Raw genomic sequence first — 21780 nt, 5'->3', positions numbered from 1 at the left:
TAACTGCTCGTACAAAATACACTATATTATAATTATATGAATAATACATTTTACTTATAAGGCGCCTTTCTGGGCACTCAAGGACACCGTACCAACTCAAGACAATAAAATCAATTGGATATGAAGAAGAACAACAACAAAGATTGATAAGATGTACAATGAATAAGCAGTCAGGAATAAGTGTGTTTTGAGTCTTGATTTGAAGAGGGATATTGAGTCTAAAGTTACGAAGGTCTGGTGGTAATGAGTTCCAAAGATGAGGGGCCGAGTGCCTGAAAGCTCGGGCACCCACGGTGGACAGTATAAATAAGGGGACAGTGAGATGGATGGATGAAGAAGGTCTTAGGGAACGTGGAACTGTCATAGGAAGCCACCTGCGCAACAAATCCAGTCGTGAAATTTCCTCGCTCCTAAATATTCCAAAGTCAACTGTCGGCTTTATTATAAGAACATGAAAGAGTTTGGGAAGAACAGCAACTCAGCCACAAAGTGGTAGGCCACGTAAACTGACTGAGAGGGATCGGCGGATGCTGAAGTGCATAGTGCAAAGTGGTCGCTCACTTTCTGCACAGTCAGTTGTTACAAAGCTCCAAGCTTCATGTAACCTACCAATTAGCCCACATACAGTACGCAGAGAGAGTAATGGAATGGATTTCCATGGCCGAGCAGCTGCATCTCAGCTATACATCCCCAAGTCCAATGCAATGAGTCAAATGCAGTGGTATAAAACATGTCTCCACTGGACTCTAGAGCAGTGGAGATGCCTTCTCTGGAGTGATGAATCACGCTTTTCCATCTGGCAATCTGATGGACGAGTCTGGGTTTGGAGGCAGGAGAACGGAACGTTTCGGACTGCCTTGTGCTGAGTGTGAAATTTGGTGGAGAAGGAATTATGGTGTGGGGTTGTTTTTCAGGAGTTGGGCTTAGCCCCTTAGTTCCAGTGAAAAGAACTATGATTGTTCCAAGATACCAAAACATTTTGGTCAATTTCATGCTCCCAACCTTGTGGGAACAGTTTGGAGCGAGCCCCTTCCTCTTCCAACATGACTGTGCACCAGTGCACAAAGCAAGGTCCATAAAGACATGGATGACAGAGTTTGGTGTGGATGAACTTGACTGGTCTGCAAAGAGTCCTGACCTGAATCTTTGGGATAAATTAGAACGGAGACTGAGAGCCAGGCCTTCTCGACCAACATTAGTTTGTAACCTCACCAATGCACTTTTGGAAAAATGGTAAAAAAAATTCCTATAAATGCACTCTGCAACCTTGTGGACAGCCTTTCCAGAAGAGTTGAAGCTCTAATAGCTGCAAAAGGTGGACCGACATCCTATTGAACCCAATGGGTTAGGAATAGGATGGCACTTCAAGTTCATATGTGAGTCAAGGCAGGTGGCCAATATAGTGTATCAAAAACACTAAATGGTTCCAAGAATGACAAGAGACAAACAAATCAGATCCCATGTTCCCAAGTCAAGTATTTCTCAAGTAGCAATAGACACCTTGAGTCCATATAACTGGACCTGTGCGAGGCGCCGTGGTCGTTGTGCTCTCATATACCTGTACACTTTCTGAGCACCAGAAAAATATCATTGCTAGTAAAACCCACTACACCGGGCTGAATGAAATCACCCAAGTAATCCACAAAGTCAGTGTCATAAATGCGAATACATATATGGTTGCTGTCGACATGACCCCAGGATTAAGAGATGGTAGGCAAAGTCTTTTAATTAGGACTGGGCAGGCAAAAAATAAAATGGATACAATGAACATAACAAAACGGTCTTCTTTCGTCTCTATAATAGCGCTAAAATTTGTTCCGTTTTGTCCACCAGCGACGCCGAGATCATTATTCATGTGTTCGTTACGTCTCATCTCGACAACTGGAACGATTACACTTGGTACAAAATGTGGCTGCTAGACTTTTGACAAGAACAAGAAAGTTTGATCATATTACGCCTAAACTGGCTCACTGGCACTGGATTCCTGTGCATTTAAATGTGAATTTAAGGTTTTACTACACTAAACAAACTAGCTCCATTCTATCTTGCTGATTGTATTGTACCATATGTACCGGCAAGAAATCTGCGTTCAAAGAACTCCGGCTTATTAGTGATTCCCAGAGCCCCATAAAAGTCTGTGGGCTATAGAGCGTTTTCTATTCGGGCTCCAGTACTCTGGAATGCCCTCCCGGTAACAGTTAAAGATCCTACCTCAGTAGAAGCATTCAATTCCCATCTCAAAACTCATTTGTATACTCTGGCCCACAAGTTGATCTACTGTCTATTTTCTGCTCAGCCCCTCTCCTGTGTAGAGAGGTTATGAGGTGACTACAGATGACGCGCTAGCTGTTCAAAGTCGGGACCCGAGGTGGACCACTCATCTGTGCATTAGTTGGGGACGTCTCTGCGCTGCTGACTTATCTCCACTCAAGATGATCTCCTGCTGGCCCCACTATTGACTGGACTCTCACACTATTAACTATATCCACTCGACATCCATTGCAACCGTCGCCCAGGGGCGGGGGTCCCCATAACTGCGTTCCCCTCCAAGGTTTCTCATTGTATCCTATAGAGTTGAGTTTTTTCTTGCCCTTTGAGACGCTTGTGATTTAAGACTATATAGATAAACTTTGATTGATTTATTGATGAACAAACCAGTGGCAGATAAACCATTGATCACTAATTCAAAGTATGTTTGGAAAACGGCACTAAACAGCGGTGAAGTAAATGCAAGACAAAACCAATGGATAAAAAGTAAGAGCACTAGCAGAGGAAAAACAAAACTAAAACCCCCAAATTGTCACGCAGATGTCACGTGCCAAGAAGAAACCAGTTCATGCGCGAGAACATGCAAAGACACGCAACATAAACGTGTAGCGGAATCAATGTGATCGTTCTTGCCAATAATCATGATAATTGCCACTTTTTACAATAGCAACTTGAAATACTGTCAGCCATAAAGTCAGAGAAGTAATAAAAGGCAGTAGTGCGTAGGCAGACTGCGGTAAGATGGCGCCTTGAAGTAACATATGTTAAAAGTCCTGTATCAAAAGTATTTTTTTACTTTTTTATTAAGTCTCATCCACGCAGGCACAAGACATTGATACAAAGTTGATAGTACATATATGTCCTTTAAATTTCAACAACGTTGCAAAATAGTTGTATTTGTAAATTTGAGACAACATTGATGTCCAACATTGGATCCACATTGTTGGTTACGAAATTACCACATTTCAATGTTCTAATCAACGTCACAACCTGACATTGAATAATCGTTGTCAAAAAGCATGCTGTTTCAATGTTGTATTTGTGTTGTAGAATATTGATTGTGAAATTACCCAAATTCAATAGTCAAATCAACATCAGATCCCAACATTGATTAAACGTTGTCAAGAAACATGTTTTAGACCACAATGGAAACAAGCTTTTTGGCTTTTTGTGCCATCCATTTGCCTTTTTAGAATAGAATAGAATGGACTTTATTGTCATTATATTTGCATATAACGAGGTTAAAGACTCCAATTTAAGGTGCGGTTGTGGGAACAAATATGGGGTGAAATAAATAAGAGGTAATAAAGGAAAAAAACTAACAATTGAAATAAACAGACTACTATCCAATAAAAATAATAAGTAATCCTGTACAATATACAAAACACTATAGAAATACAAAATACTGTACAATATACAGAACAAGATAAGTGTACCGAAGTAATAAATAACAATCAGTGTCGGACGTATTGCACTCGAAAGGTAGTATTGCACAGTAGGGTATTAGGGTAGGATATTGTATAGGGGTGAATTATTATTATAAGTTAAGAGTTCAACATGGTGACAGCTCTGGGAAAGAAGCTTTCTCTGAGCCTGTTTGTTCTGGCTCTGATGCACCTGTAGCGCCTGCTTGACGGTAGCAAGTCGAACAGGTGGCAGCCAGGGTGTGTGCTGCTGTCCTTGATAATGGTTTTTGCTCTGTTGAGGCAACGGGAGTTGTGTAAATCCTTCAGGGAGGGCAGGGGGCAGCTGATGATTTTTTTGTGCAGACTTTATGACCCTCTGAATCGCCTGTTTGTCTGCTTCAGTGCAGCTGGCGTACCACATTGTTATGCAGTACGTCAGCAGGCTCGACTAAAGCATTACATGGATTCAATCGTCAATAAACTTCTCAATCAATCAATCAAAACGTTAGGTGTGAATTCAACAAAGTTCTCAACATTGTTTTAATTTGTGCCTGATGTGATAGGTTCCTCAAAACAGTGACTGTGTGCTCCCCAAATTCTAGCATTGGTGCTGGAATTTAGGCAACTGGGAAGTTGGAACCATATCTTTTCGCATTTTTGTAGATGGAAAATAATGGATTTTCATGTACATGTGGTGCCTTTTTTCATAGAAAATAATACGAGAAAATATTGAAACATGAAGAATGCTGTGAAAGTAGGGAACAATATGGGAGTTTTGTGTGTTTGCATCTTTAATGCTGTACATGTGTGTGTGTGTGTCCACAAAGCATTATTGTGTACTTTATCCTCTTTTATATTTATATGTATGTTTTATATGTATATGTCTTAACTGACTAATACATGCCATACATCTCATAGCACAACATAACATTAAAGAGTAGGATAGGAAGTCACAGACGTTAGCCACACTAGTATAGCTATGTGAACTACAGTGCCAACATTACACCTGTCCTTCTCAAATGAGGGTGTGATGCAAGTAGTAACATGCTTTATCAGTATCATAGAGTAGCATGCTTCAAACGCCGCTTCGAAAAGCTGCGCACTGCAAAACATGCTTATTGGAGCCATTAATTCTCACTTGCTCATTCCATTTATTAAAAAAAATCCGCACAATTTGTTGCATTCACTTTCGTTTTGTAGATTAAAGTGTTTTGTATGTTGCTGATCATTGTATTTACATTTATTGAGTTTAATTGTATTTTTTAGTATCAAATGGCTGAAGTTGATAAAAAAAATGTTACGGTTTAAATTAGGATTTATTTTTGTTTTTAATCCATCCATCTTTACAGTTTAAATTAGGATTTAATTTTGTTTTTAATCCATCCATCCATCTTCTTCCGCTTATCCGAGGTCGGGTCGCGGGGGCAGCAGCCTAAGCAGGGAAGCCCAGACTTCCCTTTCCCCAGTCACTTCGTCTAGCACTTCCCGGGGGATCCCGAGGCGTTCCCAGGCCAGCCGGGACACATAGTCTTCCCAACGTGTCCTGAGCATTCCCCGTGGCCTCCTACCAGTTGGACGTGCCCTAAACACCTCTCTAGGGAGGCGTTCGGGTGGCATCCTGACCAGATGCCTGAGCCACCTCAGCTGGCTCCTCTCGATGTGGAGGAGTAGCGGCTTTACTTTGAGCTCCTCTCGGATGGCAGAGCTTCTCACCCTAAGGGAGAGCCCCGCCACCCGGCGGAGGAAACTCATTTCGGCCGCTAGTACCCGTGATCTTGTCCTTTCGGTCATAACCCAAAGCTCATGACAATAGGTGAGGATGGGAACGTAGATCGACCAGTAAATTGAGAGCTTTGCCTTCCGGCTCAGCTCCTTCTTCACCACAACGGATCGGTACAACGTCTGCATTACTGAAAACGCCGCATCCATCCTTTTTCTACCGCTTATTCCCTTTTGGGGTCGCGGGGGGCGCTGGCGCCTATCTCAGCTACAATCGGGCGGAAGGCGGGGTACACCCTGGACAAGTCGCCACCTCATCGCAGGGCTCGTTTTTAATGTGAATGAATGAATGAATGAAATAAGTTTATTTTGGTCATATAATCAATCAAATCAACCAACCATTTTGTGTGATCAGTTTTACAGTACATGTTATATGTATACAATAATGCACATTTACACACGAAAGAAAAGAAAAAGAATGACCAAAAAAGGAATAGGCTGAAGCCAAAGTTTGTATTTGCCTGTCCTATACCTTCACAGAAGATTAGATTGCCTGGACATCAAAGTTAAAAAAAATAAATAAATCAAAAATCAATGGGATGAAAGTAATTGTTACTATATTTTATAATTTTCAATTATTTCACCTTTCAATGTTTTCTTAAACCTTACCAAAGAAGTGCATGTCTTCAGCTCATTACTGAGCTTGTTCCTCCATTTAACTCCTAAAACTGTAATACATTTGTATTTTATATTTGTTCTCGCTTTACCTATTTCAAAAATCGATATCCCCCGTAAATTATAGTTTTCTCCTCTTAAATGAAATAGCCTGAGAATACAAGCTGGAAGGTTGTTGTTTTTTACCCGAAACATAATTTCCATTGTTTTTAAAAACACAATGTCTGAAAATTTTAATACATTTGAACTCATAAATAATGGATTGGTATGTTCATAGTAGCAGGCTTTGTGTATTATTCTAATGACCCTTTTTTGAAGTTTGATTATTGGGTCTATGTTTGTTTTATAAACATTTCCCCAAATTTCAACACAATACGTTAAATATGGAAAAATAAAATAATAATACAACATATGCAGAGATGTCTTATTCAGCATGTGTCTTACTTTATAAGGCATAGCAATATATTTAGATATTTTTCCTTTTATATATTCAATATGCGGTTTCCAACACAGTTTATGATCAATTATTATTCCCAAGAATTTAGTTTCATATACTCTATCAATTTCCACTTGATTTAATTTTGCTTCACAATTTGTCCTTGCACCACTAAACACCATAAATTTAGTTTTCTTATCATTTAATGATAACTTATTAATATTAAACCATTTTTTTAGCTGAATTAACTCAACCTCTATTATCCTCAACACTTCCTTCAAGTCTTCTCCTGAACAATATACATTTGTATCATCTGCAAACATGATACATTTCAGTTTATTAGATACTGAACAGATATCATTTAGGTAGAGTATAAATAACTTAGGTCCCTACAAGTTACTCTTCTTGGCTGTGATTTAATCTTATTAATTTCCACATATTGAGATCTGTTACTTAAATAACTACTTAACCACTGTTGTGAAACACCTCTTATGCCATATTTTTCCAATTTCTGCAGAAGTAAGGAATGATCGATTGTGTCAAAAGCTTTAGATAAGTCAATAAATACTCCAACGGTGTGTTGCTTTTTTCCTATTGCTGTAGATATGTTTTCTACAAAGTCCATCACTGCTAGAGATGTAGATCGATTATTCCTGAACCCATACTGATGCTCATTCAATAACTCATGTTTGTCAATAAACTTATCAAGTCTATTTACAAATAATTTCTCAATAATTTTTGCAAATTGTGGCAGTAAGGACACAGGTCTGTAATTTGAGACCATATTTTTATCACCATTTTTATAAATTGGAATAACTTTTGCGATTTTCATTTTGTCAGGAAAAATTCCAGTTGATAAAGATGTATTGCATACATAAGTAAACGGCTTCAGGACACAATCCATCACTTCTTTAACAAGTGACATATCCACGTTGTTACCATCTACAGATTTTTTATTTTTAAACTTTCTGACACATCACTTTCACAAACTCCACCAAGTAACATTGAATTGTTTATGTGAGATATAGGCTTTAACTTTTTCTCATGTTTAATTTTTAAATTAATATTTTTTGCCAAATTTGGGCCAACATTCACAAAAAAATTATTGAATTCCTCAGCTATTTCTTCTATATTTTCAATAATTGAGTTGTCATCTTTTACCAGATATGCTGTAAAATCCTTATTGCTAGATTTTTTAATCATAGTATTAAGCACATGCCAGGTTTCAATGATATTATTTTTATGTTTATGCAGCAATGTCAGGCAAATTAATGCACATTCAACCTTTTCTGGTACGGACTAAAAACATGTTAAAGGTATTTTCTGTAAGTTGATCTATATTTATTTTGTCTTTGTTTTCTTTAATATAAATAAGGATACAACTTTATAGACTAATGTAATACTATTAATATTCATGGCAGAGGGTAATGTGTTCTTCTTTCTGGGGCGAGCGTAACAAAATAATTCAGAAGCACTGCATTACACTCTCATTTTAACAAGCTCCTGCGGCCGCACATTCAGCTATGCGCTCCTCTGCGCGCACCGCTAGACACGCCCACGGGCTTTCTTCTCCTGCTGTGGCCACGCCTCTGCACTCAATCGGTAATCAACACACCTGACATTGATGACGACTTGTATCCGTACAGTAAGCCCTACATGTCTGCAGCTCCGCGTCATTCCCTGATTTCGAACTGTGTGTCTCGTCTCCCCGGATCCCCTTTCCACTCCCTGCTGTTTACCCGGATCTCGACCTTTTGCCTGCCCCCGGACAACGATGCCTCGCTCCAGCCCCTGACCTTTTTTCTGTCCACGGACCTCCGAGCCTGCCTTGCCTTTTCTGGACTTCCACATTTGTCTCAACACGCACCTCCAAAACCTTACGGTAACACTCAAGAGATAATCGTTTCTCACCACACATCTTGGGTTCGTTACACACATCATTCCTTTGTATTAATAAATACGCTTCAAGCTAAGCGACGTCCCTGTCTCAGTGCCATCTCCTTCTCCACTATACCGTTACAATTGGCTGAAAAAACTAAACTAACTTGTTTTAAGATATGTAAAGAAGCCTTTTTTATTTTTTTTATATTTTTTTTAAGAAAGTTGTCTGGTCCGCATGTACACATGCATAGCGACTGTTTCAGAACAAGTAAGATAGACGATACATTTACTTCACCTTAGGTGCTCAAGAAAAACATTCCTGTTATTACATGAAAAAGTCCATATGGGGTATTTAAATTCTTTCTGGAACTAAAGACAAAAGTCAAATCTCATGTGATCTTACAACTGCCTAAGTTCAATTGTAGGGATAGTGTGTGTATCTATGGGATTGAATAAAGCATCATAACCAGAGCCCTAAATACCGCACAGACTAACTTAAACTGTGCACATGTGTTCAGGCCTAAAAAGACCATTTATAACTCCGCCGATGCGACGGGGGATTTAAGAGACCCAATCGTCTATAGTGGGGCTGCGTACCGTGGCGTGGAAGTAATTACGGCCTTTATGCTCTTGTGATATGGATATCTGCTGGCCCTGTCAGGAGGACAGTACTTTAATCAGATTGTAACGACCCAAGGTATGACACAGGCACCCGTGGAATGTGACCTGTCATTAATATCAATCACAGACGCATTTAAACGCCGACTGGATAATGGGGTGGCTTTTAAAAAAAAAAAAAAAAAGCTCTGCGAGTTGCTTGTTAAACGATGTTAGCGCAGGGGGTGCTATAGCGAGGTCAACATGTATGACTTGGCATGTACAGAAAATGTATTGTGGAGTTCTTTTAATATTTGAGACTTGTAAACACAAAAAGCTTGAGCAGATGTAATAGTCGTCAAAGCAACAACATAGCTGTGGAGAGTGGGGTTGGGGGTGTGTGTGTGGGGGGGGGGGGGGGGGGGGGATCTTGCACATATCATAGCCATAAAAAGCCAGGAGGTCTACTGCCCTATTTTTACAAAATAACTGGCAGACCACCTTCACCCCCCCAAACCCCTGCCCCAGCCTCCTCAGGCAACAGTGTGGGTTTAATGGCACACATCTTATACCCGCCTGTGCCAGCTGGCAAGAAGTGCGGCCTGGCAGGCTGGATCCGTGAGGCGAGAGGACGTGGACCAATTTAACCTCACAGCTCCAACCGCCTTCCCATGAGCTCTACAAACCATCGCACTTCACTTGGAATTTGGGGGCTGGGGGGCCTGATAAAGACACCATGCACACGCAAAATCCAAGTTGAATAAATAAACTCTTTACATGTTTGTGGTCCAGCCGACCGGGGAGGCTCATGCCAGCCTTTAGGACTGTGATCCTCTCCAGTGAGTGGATACATCAACATACTCCACACTAAATAAAACATATGGAGTCAATAAAAAAAAAGAAAAAAGCTTACCAAAAATGTCAATGAAAAGAACATAATTTTAAATCTTTCTCTTCTTCATCCAGGTCTAAAAATGATGTCAAGATGAAACCTATTCAATGCGGAGAATTATGCGGTGGACTCACTTCTAATGAGAACACTGAGGCAAAGGGAATAGTGATGAGGGCATTTACTCTCCCAACATGTCGACACCTCATACGTGGGTAGGATGACGTCACTGTTGAGCTTTGACCAGGCTTTGTACTGGAAACAAAAACGTTGAATTCTGAAGAATAATTGGTACACAATTCAGGGTTTCACACTAAAAGGTAGAAGTGGGAAAAATGATTGATTCTTCGATGCATCACGATTAGAACGTGGACAATGCTGAATCAATTGACAAAAAACAAATACAGTTGTCTATATAGTTGGGGATGTCTCTGCGATGCTAACTTGCCTCCACTCAGGATGATCCCCTGCTGGCCCCACTTTGGACTGGACTGTCACACTATTAACTAGATCCACTCGACGTCCATTGCACCGGTCTTCTCCAAGTTTTCTCGTTGTAGACCATTGGGTTGAGTTTTTTCTTGCCCTGATTTGGGGTCTGAGCTGATCTGAGGATGTTGTGTCTTGTGCAGCCCTGTGGAGAGGGGCGTGGCCTCTTCCGCCTTAGGTGGTCCGGCCATGTTGGGAGACAAACTGTGGAGATTGCCCTCCAGTGGGTTCCTCGGACCACCAAACATAGCCACACGAGCCTGTATCCTGGTTGCAACACTGTTTTATTTTTTCAAATAGTTCAGCGGGTTGCTTTCCAGCGATTGTATTTTTTATGTGTCTCTCTCGCTCCACCAACTCTCTCCTCCCGGCTGCTGCCTTTTAACAGAGCGACAGGTGATTAGATAACCAGGCCGAGGTGGGCCATCTAAGCACCTGTCCCTGATCTCAAAGCCGGTCCTGGCACACCCCGCTTTGCTGCAGGTCTGCAGGCCACCCCCCTGCACAAGCCCTTTGAGACACTTGTGATAATAAATACACTTTGATTGTCCATGGTGTATGCTGCCTTCCGCCCGAATGTAGCTAAGATAGGCTCCAGCACCCACCGTGGTAGAAAAAAGCGGTAGAAAATGAATGGATGATTGATAAAAATATCGATCAGAAATGCAGATCCGGCGAACACAGGGAGGAGGAAGGAGAAGAACATGCTAACCGTGACGCAAAGTAAGCTTGAATGTGACATAGTAAAACAAGAAAAGAATAAATGCTTTGTACCCTTCAACAGAAGTCTAATTGTAACGGCGGTACAGCAGAGAGTAACCAGCGAAGAAGAGGACATTTGCAAGTAGATTAATAAATCAGGATCAGGCCCTCAGCTGGCAACACTGTCAACCATAGATATCAATGAGTAGACAGACTGAGTCACAAGTTTATGGCGACTGGGGGCAAAGTGTCTGAACATTTTTTGGATGTATAGATGCCTGCTCACTAAGTAGGTACGCAGCCAAATACAGTTCTCACGTAAAGTTTGTAGTGCACTAATATCTAAAAACCGTAAATGAAGCAGTAGCTAAAGGAGTAATAACCCAAGGAGGACCCCTTTATACATAATTTAAAATAATTGATTCATGATTTAACAATATACAATAACAAATAAACATGCACAAATAATCAATGTATAATCATAATTATAGTGCTGAAATATGGAAACCGATACTAAAAATGACTTTTTTTTATTTTGGAAGGGCTAATTACAGTTAACAAGACAGAATTCAACACAATTGTACAGGGAAATATATTTCTGAATACAGATGTGCACCAAAACCCGGTTCCATATTGAAACTGGTGCCAATATAATCAGAAGTAACCAGACCAAAAAAAGAAGCTATTGGACTTCTCATCAGAGTCCGCGTGGAGAGATGGAAGGTTCCAGAGGAGATACAGAGCATCGGGCCGTGTTTGCCATAGGATGGCATGGGGGAAGTTTGCGCTCTCTTCGGCAGAACAAACAGGCTTCGCGATGTCCTGACTGGATGAACGTGTAGGAAACTCCCGTCCCTCCAAATGGATCCGCGCCGACCCAATGTTGGTCAGAGGCCGATTTGTTCTGTCTGTTCATGTCTCTGGCCACCAAGCAGATGATATTGAGGAGCATCGCAGAGGCCGCAGCAATGTATGTGTTTGTTAAGATGATGTTTTTGTGTTGACGTTTGTCAATGGATGGTGCAGGCGTATTTGCACCTTAGAGTGGCAGTTTGTCAATGGATGGTGCAGGCGTATTTGCACCTTAGAGTGGCAGCAGATCAAAGTAGCTCCTTTTTTTCCCCATTAATTTACAATTGAGGTACTGTGTGTCAAACAATTTCCCTTGCAGATCGATAAAGTTTATCTAAGTTTAAATGAACGCAAACTCAGCCACCTACAACAAGTGCTTAGCGGTGATGTAGATCTGTATGTCGGCCTTACTAAACTAATGCATTTATACCGTGTGCCACCAGGGAAAGAGACAGAGTTGGGAAATTATCAGTGACAATTTTGACATCTTACCCGCCGTCTTGATGAAATCCCTCCAATTCGTCTTTTTGCTCTGCCAGAGTGGACTCCAAGTCCAGATAGCTTCCATTGTGGGACAACTGCAGAGCACAGTCATCAGGCTGCAGTGGGGAGAAGAAAACAGAATTAGAAGATCAGCTTTTTTTTATTTTTTTATTTATTTTTAATCAATTCATTCATCCATTAGTACATCCTTAATCTTAATTGGTCAACTTTTGTATAATTCCATGCTTCCAACTGTGTGGGAAGGCTGTTGCCATTGCACCGACAAGTTCTATAAAAGCAAACTTGGATGTACAGAACCCAAAACCGGTGAAGTTGGGATGTTGTGTAAATGGTAAATAAAAACAGAATACAATGATTTGCAAATCCTTTTCCGCCTATATTTAATTGTACAAACTGTAAACACAAAATACTTAATGTTCGAACTGGTAAACTTATTTGTTTGCAAATATTAGCTCATTTGGAATTTGATGCCTGCAAAATGTTTCTAAAAAGCTGGCACAAGTGGCAAAAAAGACTGAGAAAGTTGAGGAATGCTCATCAAACACTTACTTGGAACATCACACGGAGGAACATGCTAATTGGGAACAGGTGGGTGCCATGATTGGGTATAAAAGCAGCTTCCATGAAATGCTCAGTCATTCACAAACAAGGGAGGGGCGAAGTTCACCACTTTGTGAACAAATGCGTGAGCAAATTGTCCAACAGTTTAAGAACAACATTTCTCAACGAGCTATTGGAAGGAATTTAGGGATTTCACCATCTACGTTCTGTAATATCATCAAAAGATTCAGAGACTCTGAAGAAATCACTGCACGGAAGCGACGATATTTCGGACCTTCGATCCCTCAGGCAGTATTTCTACAAAAAGCGACATCAGTGTGTAAAGGATATCACCACATGTGCTCAGGAACACTTCAGAAAACCACTGTCAGTAACTACAGTTGGTTGCTACATCTGTAAGTGCAAGTTAAAACTCTACTATGCAAAGCCAAAGCCCTTTATCAATAACACCCAGAAATGTCACTGGCTTAGCTGGGCCCGAGTTCATCTCATATGGACTGATGCAAAGTGGAAAACTGTTCTGTGGTCCGACGAGTCCATATTTCAAATAGTTTTTGGAAACTGTGGACATCGTGTCTTCCGAACCAAAAGAGGAAAATAGGCATCTGGACTGTTCTAGGCGTAAAGTTCAAAAGCCAGCATTTGTGATGGTATTGGATTGTATTAGTGTCCAAGGCATGGGTAACTTACACATCTGCACCATTAATGCTGAAAGGTACATACAGGTTTTGGAACAATTTATGTTGCTTTCCAAGCAACTTTATCATGGACGCCCATGCTTATTTCGGCAAGACAATGCCAAGCGCTATACAAGTACAACCCATTTATCATTTATAAGTCACATGTTACAACAACGTGGCTTAATAGTAAGAGTGAAGGTACTAGACTGGGCTGCCTGAAGGCCATACCTGTCTCCCATTAAAAATGTGTGGCGCAATATGAAGCCTAAAATACCACAACAGAGACCCCAGGCTGTTGAACGACTTAAGCTGTACATCAAGCAAGAATGGAAAAGAATTCCACCTGAAAAGCTTCAAAAATTGGTCTCCTCAGTTCCCAAACGTTTACAGAGTGTTGTTAAAAGGAAAGGCTATGTAACACAGTGGTAAAATTTCTCCTGTGCCAACTTTTTTGCAATGTGTTGCTGCCATTAAATTCTAAGTTAATGAATATTTGCCCAAAAAAATAAGTTTCTCAGTTCAAACATTAAATATCTTGTCTTTGCAGTCTATTCAATTGAATTTAAGTTGAAAAGGATTTGCAAATCACCGTATTCTGTTTTTATTTAGGATTTATAAAATGTGCCAACCTCACTGGTTTTGGGTTGCGTATGTTGTGCTGTGCAGAACCCTGATTATAACCCCATCAAACATAACTTTAAAATGACCTCTAACAGGGAGGATGAGACATCAGTGACCTTGAGACATTAGTCATGTGACAGTGACCAAACGCCCCACACTTAGTTTAGATTCACGTTTCATCTGCCCTTGACCTCAAAAGGGCTTCTTTTCAGCAATTAATGTCAGATCTAGGAGCGGCATGGCTGTCTGTCTCTTATCACATTGTCACACAACATGGTTCTGGAGAGCAGGGGAGAAGTGTCTGGTGTTTCGGGCTTTTCATTTGCTGGTTTGCAGCGTTAAAGTCACATGACTCAGGGTGACTCTAAAGCGGTGATATGAGTCCCCTGTCAGGACCGGCTCCTGGCATAAACACTACGGGCATGATTTTCTAACAACCAAATACCAAGCGGTAAACAGCATGTGCCATCTATAAATGAGTGTGTTCTAGGGGGCATGTTGCAACAGTTAAGATACTGTGAAAAGTATCACCATGGAGACACTCATTGACTGCACATCATGCTCCTACCTGTGGTGTCTTGCAATGTTTTCAAACAAGCAGGAGACATCTACCACTTTTTAAGGGCATTTTAGAAGCAGTCCTGCTGTGCATCTACAATGATGTTACTTTTTACTGTAGGGAGGCTCCACTTACTCTGCTCAAGACGCAAAAAATGCTTACTGGAGTTTTTTTTCCACATAAACATTATAATAATGTATATTTCATGTGAAAAAAACTAACATTTAAAAAAGACTAAGTTAGACTAAAACGCATCAATCGAAATTGTTTAAATCAGCTCCTTAAGTGTATCAGCTATAAAATTATAAAATGATGTTGCTAATCAAACGATATGTCTAATAATTTTTATTACTGTCAGTCCAAATATGTTGGAAAACACGTAGGACAGAGGATTCTCTGTCCAAAATAGTGTTTATAAAATGGTGATGACTGTTGATAAATCACAATGCACGTGCTAAAATAATTATATTTGCATCTTCTCCCTGTATTGTGGCCGTATTGATGATCAACATATATTTTTCATTTTAATGAAGACAAAGGCGCAAAATGGTTTGCATGCCTTATTCCACTCACTTAAGAGACACAATGCACTTGGCACACGTTTAAAAAAATCCGTTTTGCGTGTGCTTTCAGGTTTGCACACGTTTTGTTACCTGCAAACCTTTAATAAATCAGACCCTATGCGTTTTTTCAGGTAAAAAACCACTGAGGTTTATATGTGCACTATTTATACTGGCGGTGACCCGATATGACATTGATATCGGTGTTGTATCAGCAAAAAAATAAATACAAGTATAAAATGCATCTTAAAATTGGATATAAGCTTTGATACAAACAGTCCTGTCCAGTCTTATGCAAAATTGGACAGCCAAAATCTAAATGTTCTCCATTTCTTTGTATTTTAATGAAAGCATTTACAAAAAGTAGAGGAGTTCAAGTACCTAGGAGTCTTGTTCACGAGTGGGGGAAGAGTGGATCGTGAGATCGACAGGCGGATCGGTGCGGCGTCTTTAGTAATGCGGATGTTGTACCGATCTGTTGTGGTGAACAAGGAGCTGAGCCGGAAGGCAAAGCTCTCAATTTACCGGTCGATCTACGTTCCCATCCTCACCTATGGTCATGAGCTTTGGGTCATGACCGAAAGGATAAGATCACGGGTACAAGCGGTCGAAATGAGTTTCCTCCGCCGTGTGGCGGGGCTCTCTCTTAGAGATAGGGTGAGAAGCTCTGTCATCCGGGAGGAACTCAAAGTAAAGCCGCTGCTCCTCCACATCGAGAGGAGCCAGATGAGGTAGTCCGGGCATCTGGTCAGGATGCCACCCGAACGCCTCCCGAGGGAGGTGTTTAGGGCACGTCCAACCGGTAGGAGGCCACGGGGAAGACCCAGGACACGTTGGGAAGACTATGTCTCCCGGCTGGCCTGGGAACGCCTCGGTATCCCCCGGGAAGAGCTAGACGAAGTGGCTGGGGAGAGGGAAGTCTGGGCTTCCCTGCTTAGGCTGCTGCCCCCGCGACCCGACCTCGGATAAGCGGAAGAAGATGGATGGATATGGATGGATGGCATTTACAAAAAGTAAAAATGGTAGGCTAAAGGCTACTAAGAGCTAGCAGCAAAACAACAGATAAGCACACTATAGCACACAAGCTAGACATACATAATAGCTATTAAAACAACATTTCACAATATAAACAAGTATTAAATAACTACAACTCACAGATACAAAGTCTCCAAGTCAGAAACATATTAGAAAGTATTCAGTAGCAAATGTGTCCGCATCATTCAACATACGGCGTCATGTCGTTGATTTAAATAACTATTGTAAAGACTAGATGTCGCCAAAAACCAAATTATCACCCCACTTATAAAGCAAAAATCATAAGATTAGTGTTCTTCATACATACCATTGTTCTGGAATTAATTTTACCTGATTAAACATGTTTCTAACATTCCACACTACGGCATAATACATGTATGTACAATGATTCTGGCTGATATCGTATCGGATTAACAACAGTATGGGCCAAAACTCAAAACTTTACAATAGAAATGAAGAAGCTGTATCGAGACATCCCTACTGAAGTTTGGTTTCCAATTACTAATGACATTTGGAGGATTCAGTGTGATCTGCAAAGTATATCACCAAACATGTTCTCATTCAATGGTGGAGCAGTTTCAAAAACTTTATAGAGAAAAAAAAAAAAATCCTGAAAAAAGGCAATACCGATGTTGAGTATCATTTACAAATTTGCAGATGAAAGAAATGACAGAATGTAAGTTTAATTTAAGAGGTTGCAACAACAACAAAAATCTAACCCATTTCGTAGAATGGCCTATGAAATCAAAGGTGTTTTTTTTTTTTACTCAAAATGTCTTTTTTCTTATCAGGCACTTTCTATTTGTGACCATTTTTCTTATTTTAAGTCATATTTATGTGCAAATCTGGGCTATATTACTTTAAAAAAAAGCAAAAAAAATTTGCCAACAGAAGAACAAATATTGATCTGATTGTCTTTAACATATAAAGAAGAGAATGAAAGAAATAACAGGAAAAATTATGATCATATCATTCATATTATTCTGGAATGTTTGCCAGAACCTCATAATTCAAATCCCACTTGTTAAAGACATTTTAAAAGGACTGTATTAGGGACAGAGTCAACATATGCAGAGGACTGTGATCCTATTACCTCCCTGGGGGTGACAATCGTATTAAGATTACTGTTCTTACCCCAAAGTGGGCAATATAAAGAGGCAGATACAGAAAAGGGAACTAAACAAGAAAAGGGATGGGAGCGCTTTTCAAGACTAAACATTACCGACTGGTTAATCCCGACCTACACACTAAATTAAGACTGACCATTTATTTATGCCTAAAGACTAACTTTAGCTAAAAAAACCTACTCAGTGGCCTAGTGGTTAGAGTGTCCGCCCTGGGATCGGTAGGTTGGGAGTTCAAACCCCGGCCGAGTCATACCAAAGACTATAACAATGGGACCCATTACTTCCCTGCTTGGCAATCAGCATCAAGGGTTGGAATTTGGGATTAAATCACCACAAATAATTCCCGGGCGCGGCACCGCTGCTGCCCACTGCTCCCCTCACCTCCCATGGGGTGAATAAGGGGATGGGTCAAATGCAGAGGACAAATTTCGCCACACCTAGTGTGTGTGTGACAATCATTGGTACTTTAACTAATCAGTGAGTGACAGTCTTATGGAAGATGTGACAAAGAAGACACTAAATCACCGAACAGAGGAGATATTTTTGGACGTCTTAGATGCTTTTGTTGCTCTGTATGTTAGAATAATTATGTGTAAGTTATCACACAACTCTTATGCTTAAAAGCTGTTGCTATAGTTATTTTCAATTGTGCTGAAGTTGTACTTTTCTATCTGTTCAAAAGGACAACTTCCAATCCAAGATTGCGAGTCACCTTGTATCAGTGTTTGTGTCCAGACCGGGCAAACATCCTGTTCGTGACACAGACAAAACAGAGACAGGGCGATATCACGAGTGTCAGCACATTTCCATTTCATGGATAATCATATATTGCGTCTAACTGGGGCTGCTGAAATTACCCCCCTTCCTTCAGAAGCAGCCTCAGTGATGTAACCAGGGACCTCCCAAATAAATAGTGGAGCCTCGTGGGCTGTGCCTTAGAGCATAGGTTGGAATTGTAACTGAGTGTACAGCCCAATACGTCTCTCCTCATTGAGCCAAATTGAACTGCCTCTGCATGATTCGTTGCTTCTTGCCTGTTTAATAGATGTCATCAGTGTTTAACCTGATACTGTAATAGTTCTACCAGTTTGGTATGATTAGTATGGATATTTATTGCATGCATTGACTACATAGAAAACTGTGCAGTTCGATGTAACGCTAATGATATAAACTAAGCTTTATACAGGTTTAAACAATTTATGTCTATGTACAAAACCCAAAACCAGTGAAGTTACAGCTCAACTTTTGCAGTCTTTTTTGCCACTTGTGCCAGCTTTTTTGAAACATGTTGCAAGCATCAAATTCCAAAAGAGCTAATATTTGCAAAAAATAAGGTTTTCCAGTTCAAACGTTAAAAGTATGTTGTCTTTGCAGTCTATTCAATTGAAAATAAGTTAAAAATGATTAGCAAATAATTGTATTCTGTTTTTATTTACGATTTACACGTGTCAACTTCATTAGTTTTGGGTTTTGTAGTAGTGTCAGTAACTACAACTACTTTTATCCACAAACATAACTAGCAAGAGTGATACTACTTATCCAATTATAACAGAGAATGGTTGCTACAGGTCCTCTCTAGCACCCTTTGTGGTACAGTTTGGCATTGCAAGGTGGGTAACCACTCTGGCATATATAAAAGTGCACTAGTTGACATAAAAATGGTCGTAATCCAAGCATACTCCAATATTATTTTGAATGATAAATGGGTCGTACTTGTATAGCGCTTTTCTACCTTCAAGGTACTCAAAGCGCTTTGACACTACTTCCACATTTACCTATTCACACACACATTCACACACTGATGGAGGGAGCTGCCATGCAAGGCACTAACCAGCACCCATCAGGAGCAAGGGTGAAGTGTCTTGCTCAAGGACACAACGGACGTGACGAGGTTGGTACTAGGTGGGGATTGAACCAGGGACTCTCATGTTGTCCACGGTCACTTTCCCACTGTGCCACGCCGTCCCGTGAAGTACATAAACACACTGAACTGCATCAGATCATTGTCAACCATATATCAGAATCAGATTTATTGGCTAAATATGTTTTTGACACACAAGGAATTTGACTTGCGCTCTTTGTTCAATGCAGGAAACAAGTAAAAGCAACAATTACGAGAGAGCACAGAGAACATTCAGTGTTTGTGCATCAACATGGCCAGGACAGCTGCATTATATTGTCCTTTTTACAAGCCAGTGTATCGTTCACATCATCATTAGAAACTTTTACTTAATGGTGAATTGCACTTAAAGGGAATTTGGTCTTTCATTCTTAATCCTTATGTGAGGCAAGAACATACCCCTTTCCATAAAAAGAGTAAAAAACTTCTAGTAAGAGGCAGAGGTGTGGACTCGAGTCACATGACTTGGACTCGAGTCAGACTCGAGTCATGAATTTGATGACCTTAGACTCGACTTGACAAAATGTAAAAAGACTTGCAACTCGATTTAGACTTTAACATCAATGACTTGTGACTTGACTTGGACTTGAGCCTTTTGACTTGACATGACTTGCTACTTTCCCCAAAACCCAACAATTAATAAGGTTTTTAGGAGCGCTCCGTATCTGTCCGTGTCTGTCAGTGGGTGTGCGATGACAGTATGTGCGCTACCTGTCAGAACAACAGCCAATCAAATTAAATCCACGTTATTTTAGTCACACAGTATTCTACCAATCAAATTGCATGAAAACCAACAAAGAAGAGCTCTCATACAACACGCCAATGAGGAAAAATGATGCCAAAAATTGTTTGGTTCGGGTATTAAAACTACTACTTGGTCAACAAAAAACGAATTCCAGTATGCAAAGCATGCGGTTCCTTCGAAGATTACAGACAGAGATGCAACAACTTCCAACTTCGTTCGACATTTGAAGATGCACAAGGAAGGGTAAGTTTTGAATGTAAGTTAACATTTATTGGCTGAGTAACGTAACTTTTATTTGCTGTTTAGTTAAATCAGTGAGGCTGTAAACTCACTGCTAACGTTAGAATCATAGACATCTTATAGACGCAGCATCAAGCGCTATTGCCTACTGGCGCTGACGTGACGCGGGGCCGCCATCTTGGAGTGGTGATCCCTTCCACTCAGTGCAATTCATTTGGCAGGAGAAATGAACTGTCGGCGCATTTAATTCATTTTACCTCACTGAATACCACTGATATTCACGCACTTTTTTTCATACGTGTAACTATGATAAAAGACACATTTTTTGGCGTGTTCATTGTTTGCTTAACAGTAGTGGAATATTCTTATATGCTATAAGTGAGCAGACGTCCAAGATCAAAACTGGGAATAATAATCGCTAAAAGAGGGGAAAAAACGGTCAGCTATTTTTAAGGTGAAGAAACAATATGATTAGGTTATATATACATGCATATATCCTAAATAAACAATGTATGAATACATTAGATATCTATGTATCTTAAAGACTGTATCTCTGTTGCTGCAACAGCAGATAGTTTATTCTGTCTTGACACTTTGTATTAATATTTTGTATTACATTCTTCCCTTAAATGATCATGTTTACAGTGATCGTTTTAAATGTATTTTTCATGTATGTTGCTTCGGATAAAAGTGTCTGCCAAATACTTAAACATAAACATATACAAAGACCTGAAAGTCTTTATATCAGCTAAAACCACAAATCTGTTTCACTGGATTCAGAATAAAAGCAAATTCTGTTTTACCAAACAATGTTAGTATTTTAATATTGTTACTTGAAGACTTAGTCCTGGTTACAATTATACTGTTAAGAAAGTATTGTCTTATACTTTGCCTAAAATGAGAATGCATCATAATCAGTGGTGGCTGGTGAATTTTGTTTTAGGTGGGGCTGAAAGTTGGTAAACCAAATATCTGTAGGGGTGTCATCCTCCCCCAGAAGAGTTATTTGTGATTTTCACATACAAATTGAAGATCGTTGCTCCTTCTCAACTCTGTGGCAATATTATTTTCACAAAATACAACCATGTTCATGTTCACTCTTACTTGTGAAAAGTAATCCCCCGATTCTTATTTTCAACAGTCCGCTCATTTGAGCAGGAAAACGCTGAACACCAGCCCAGCATCTTTGTTTTCTACCTGTCAACTGTCAATTTAAGCTGCTTGCCGGCTCCTCATCACCACTTCAAGATGGCGGCCAAATTGCTCACGTCACAGCAGCCAATGCTGCGTCTACTTATAATATGTCTATGGTTACAACGTCATTGCAAACACGA

General features: G+C 40.2%; 1 protein-coding gene across 5 annotated transcripts in view; it reads right to left on the bottom strand.

Annotated features, from left to right (window-relative positions):
• Window positions 1-21780, bottom strand: part of fhod3b (formin homology 2 domain containing 3b) — a 242668-nt gene that overhangs the window by 204959 nt on the left and 15929 nt on the right. For all 5 annotated transcript variants that reach the window (XM_061915920.1, XM_061915923.1, XM_061915921.1 and 2 more), the window contains exon 2: window positions 12407-12513. In XM_061915920.1, coding sequence (XP_061771904.1) covers window positions 12407-12513 — 107 coding nt within the window. The remainder of the gene's footprint in view (window positions 1-12406; window positions 12514-21780) is intronic.

This window comes from Nerophis ophidion, linkage group LG11 (assembly GCF_033978795.1).
Source record: "Nerophis ophidion isolate RoL-2023_Sa linkage group LG11, RoL_Noph_v1.0, whole genome shotgun sequence".
In the NCBI taxonomy this organism is placed as follows: Eukaryota; Metazoa; Chordata; class Actinopteri; order Syngnathiformes; family Syngnathidae; genus Nerophis; species Nerophis ophidion.
Note: the sequence above shows the minus strand (reverse complement) of the source record. Positions and strands in the feature narration are given on the sequence as shown.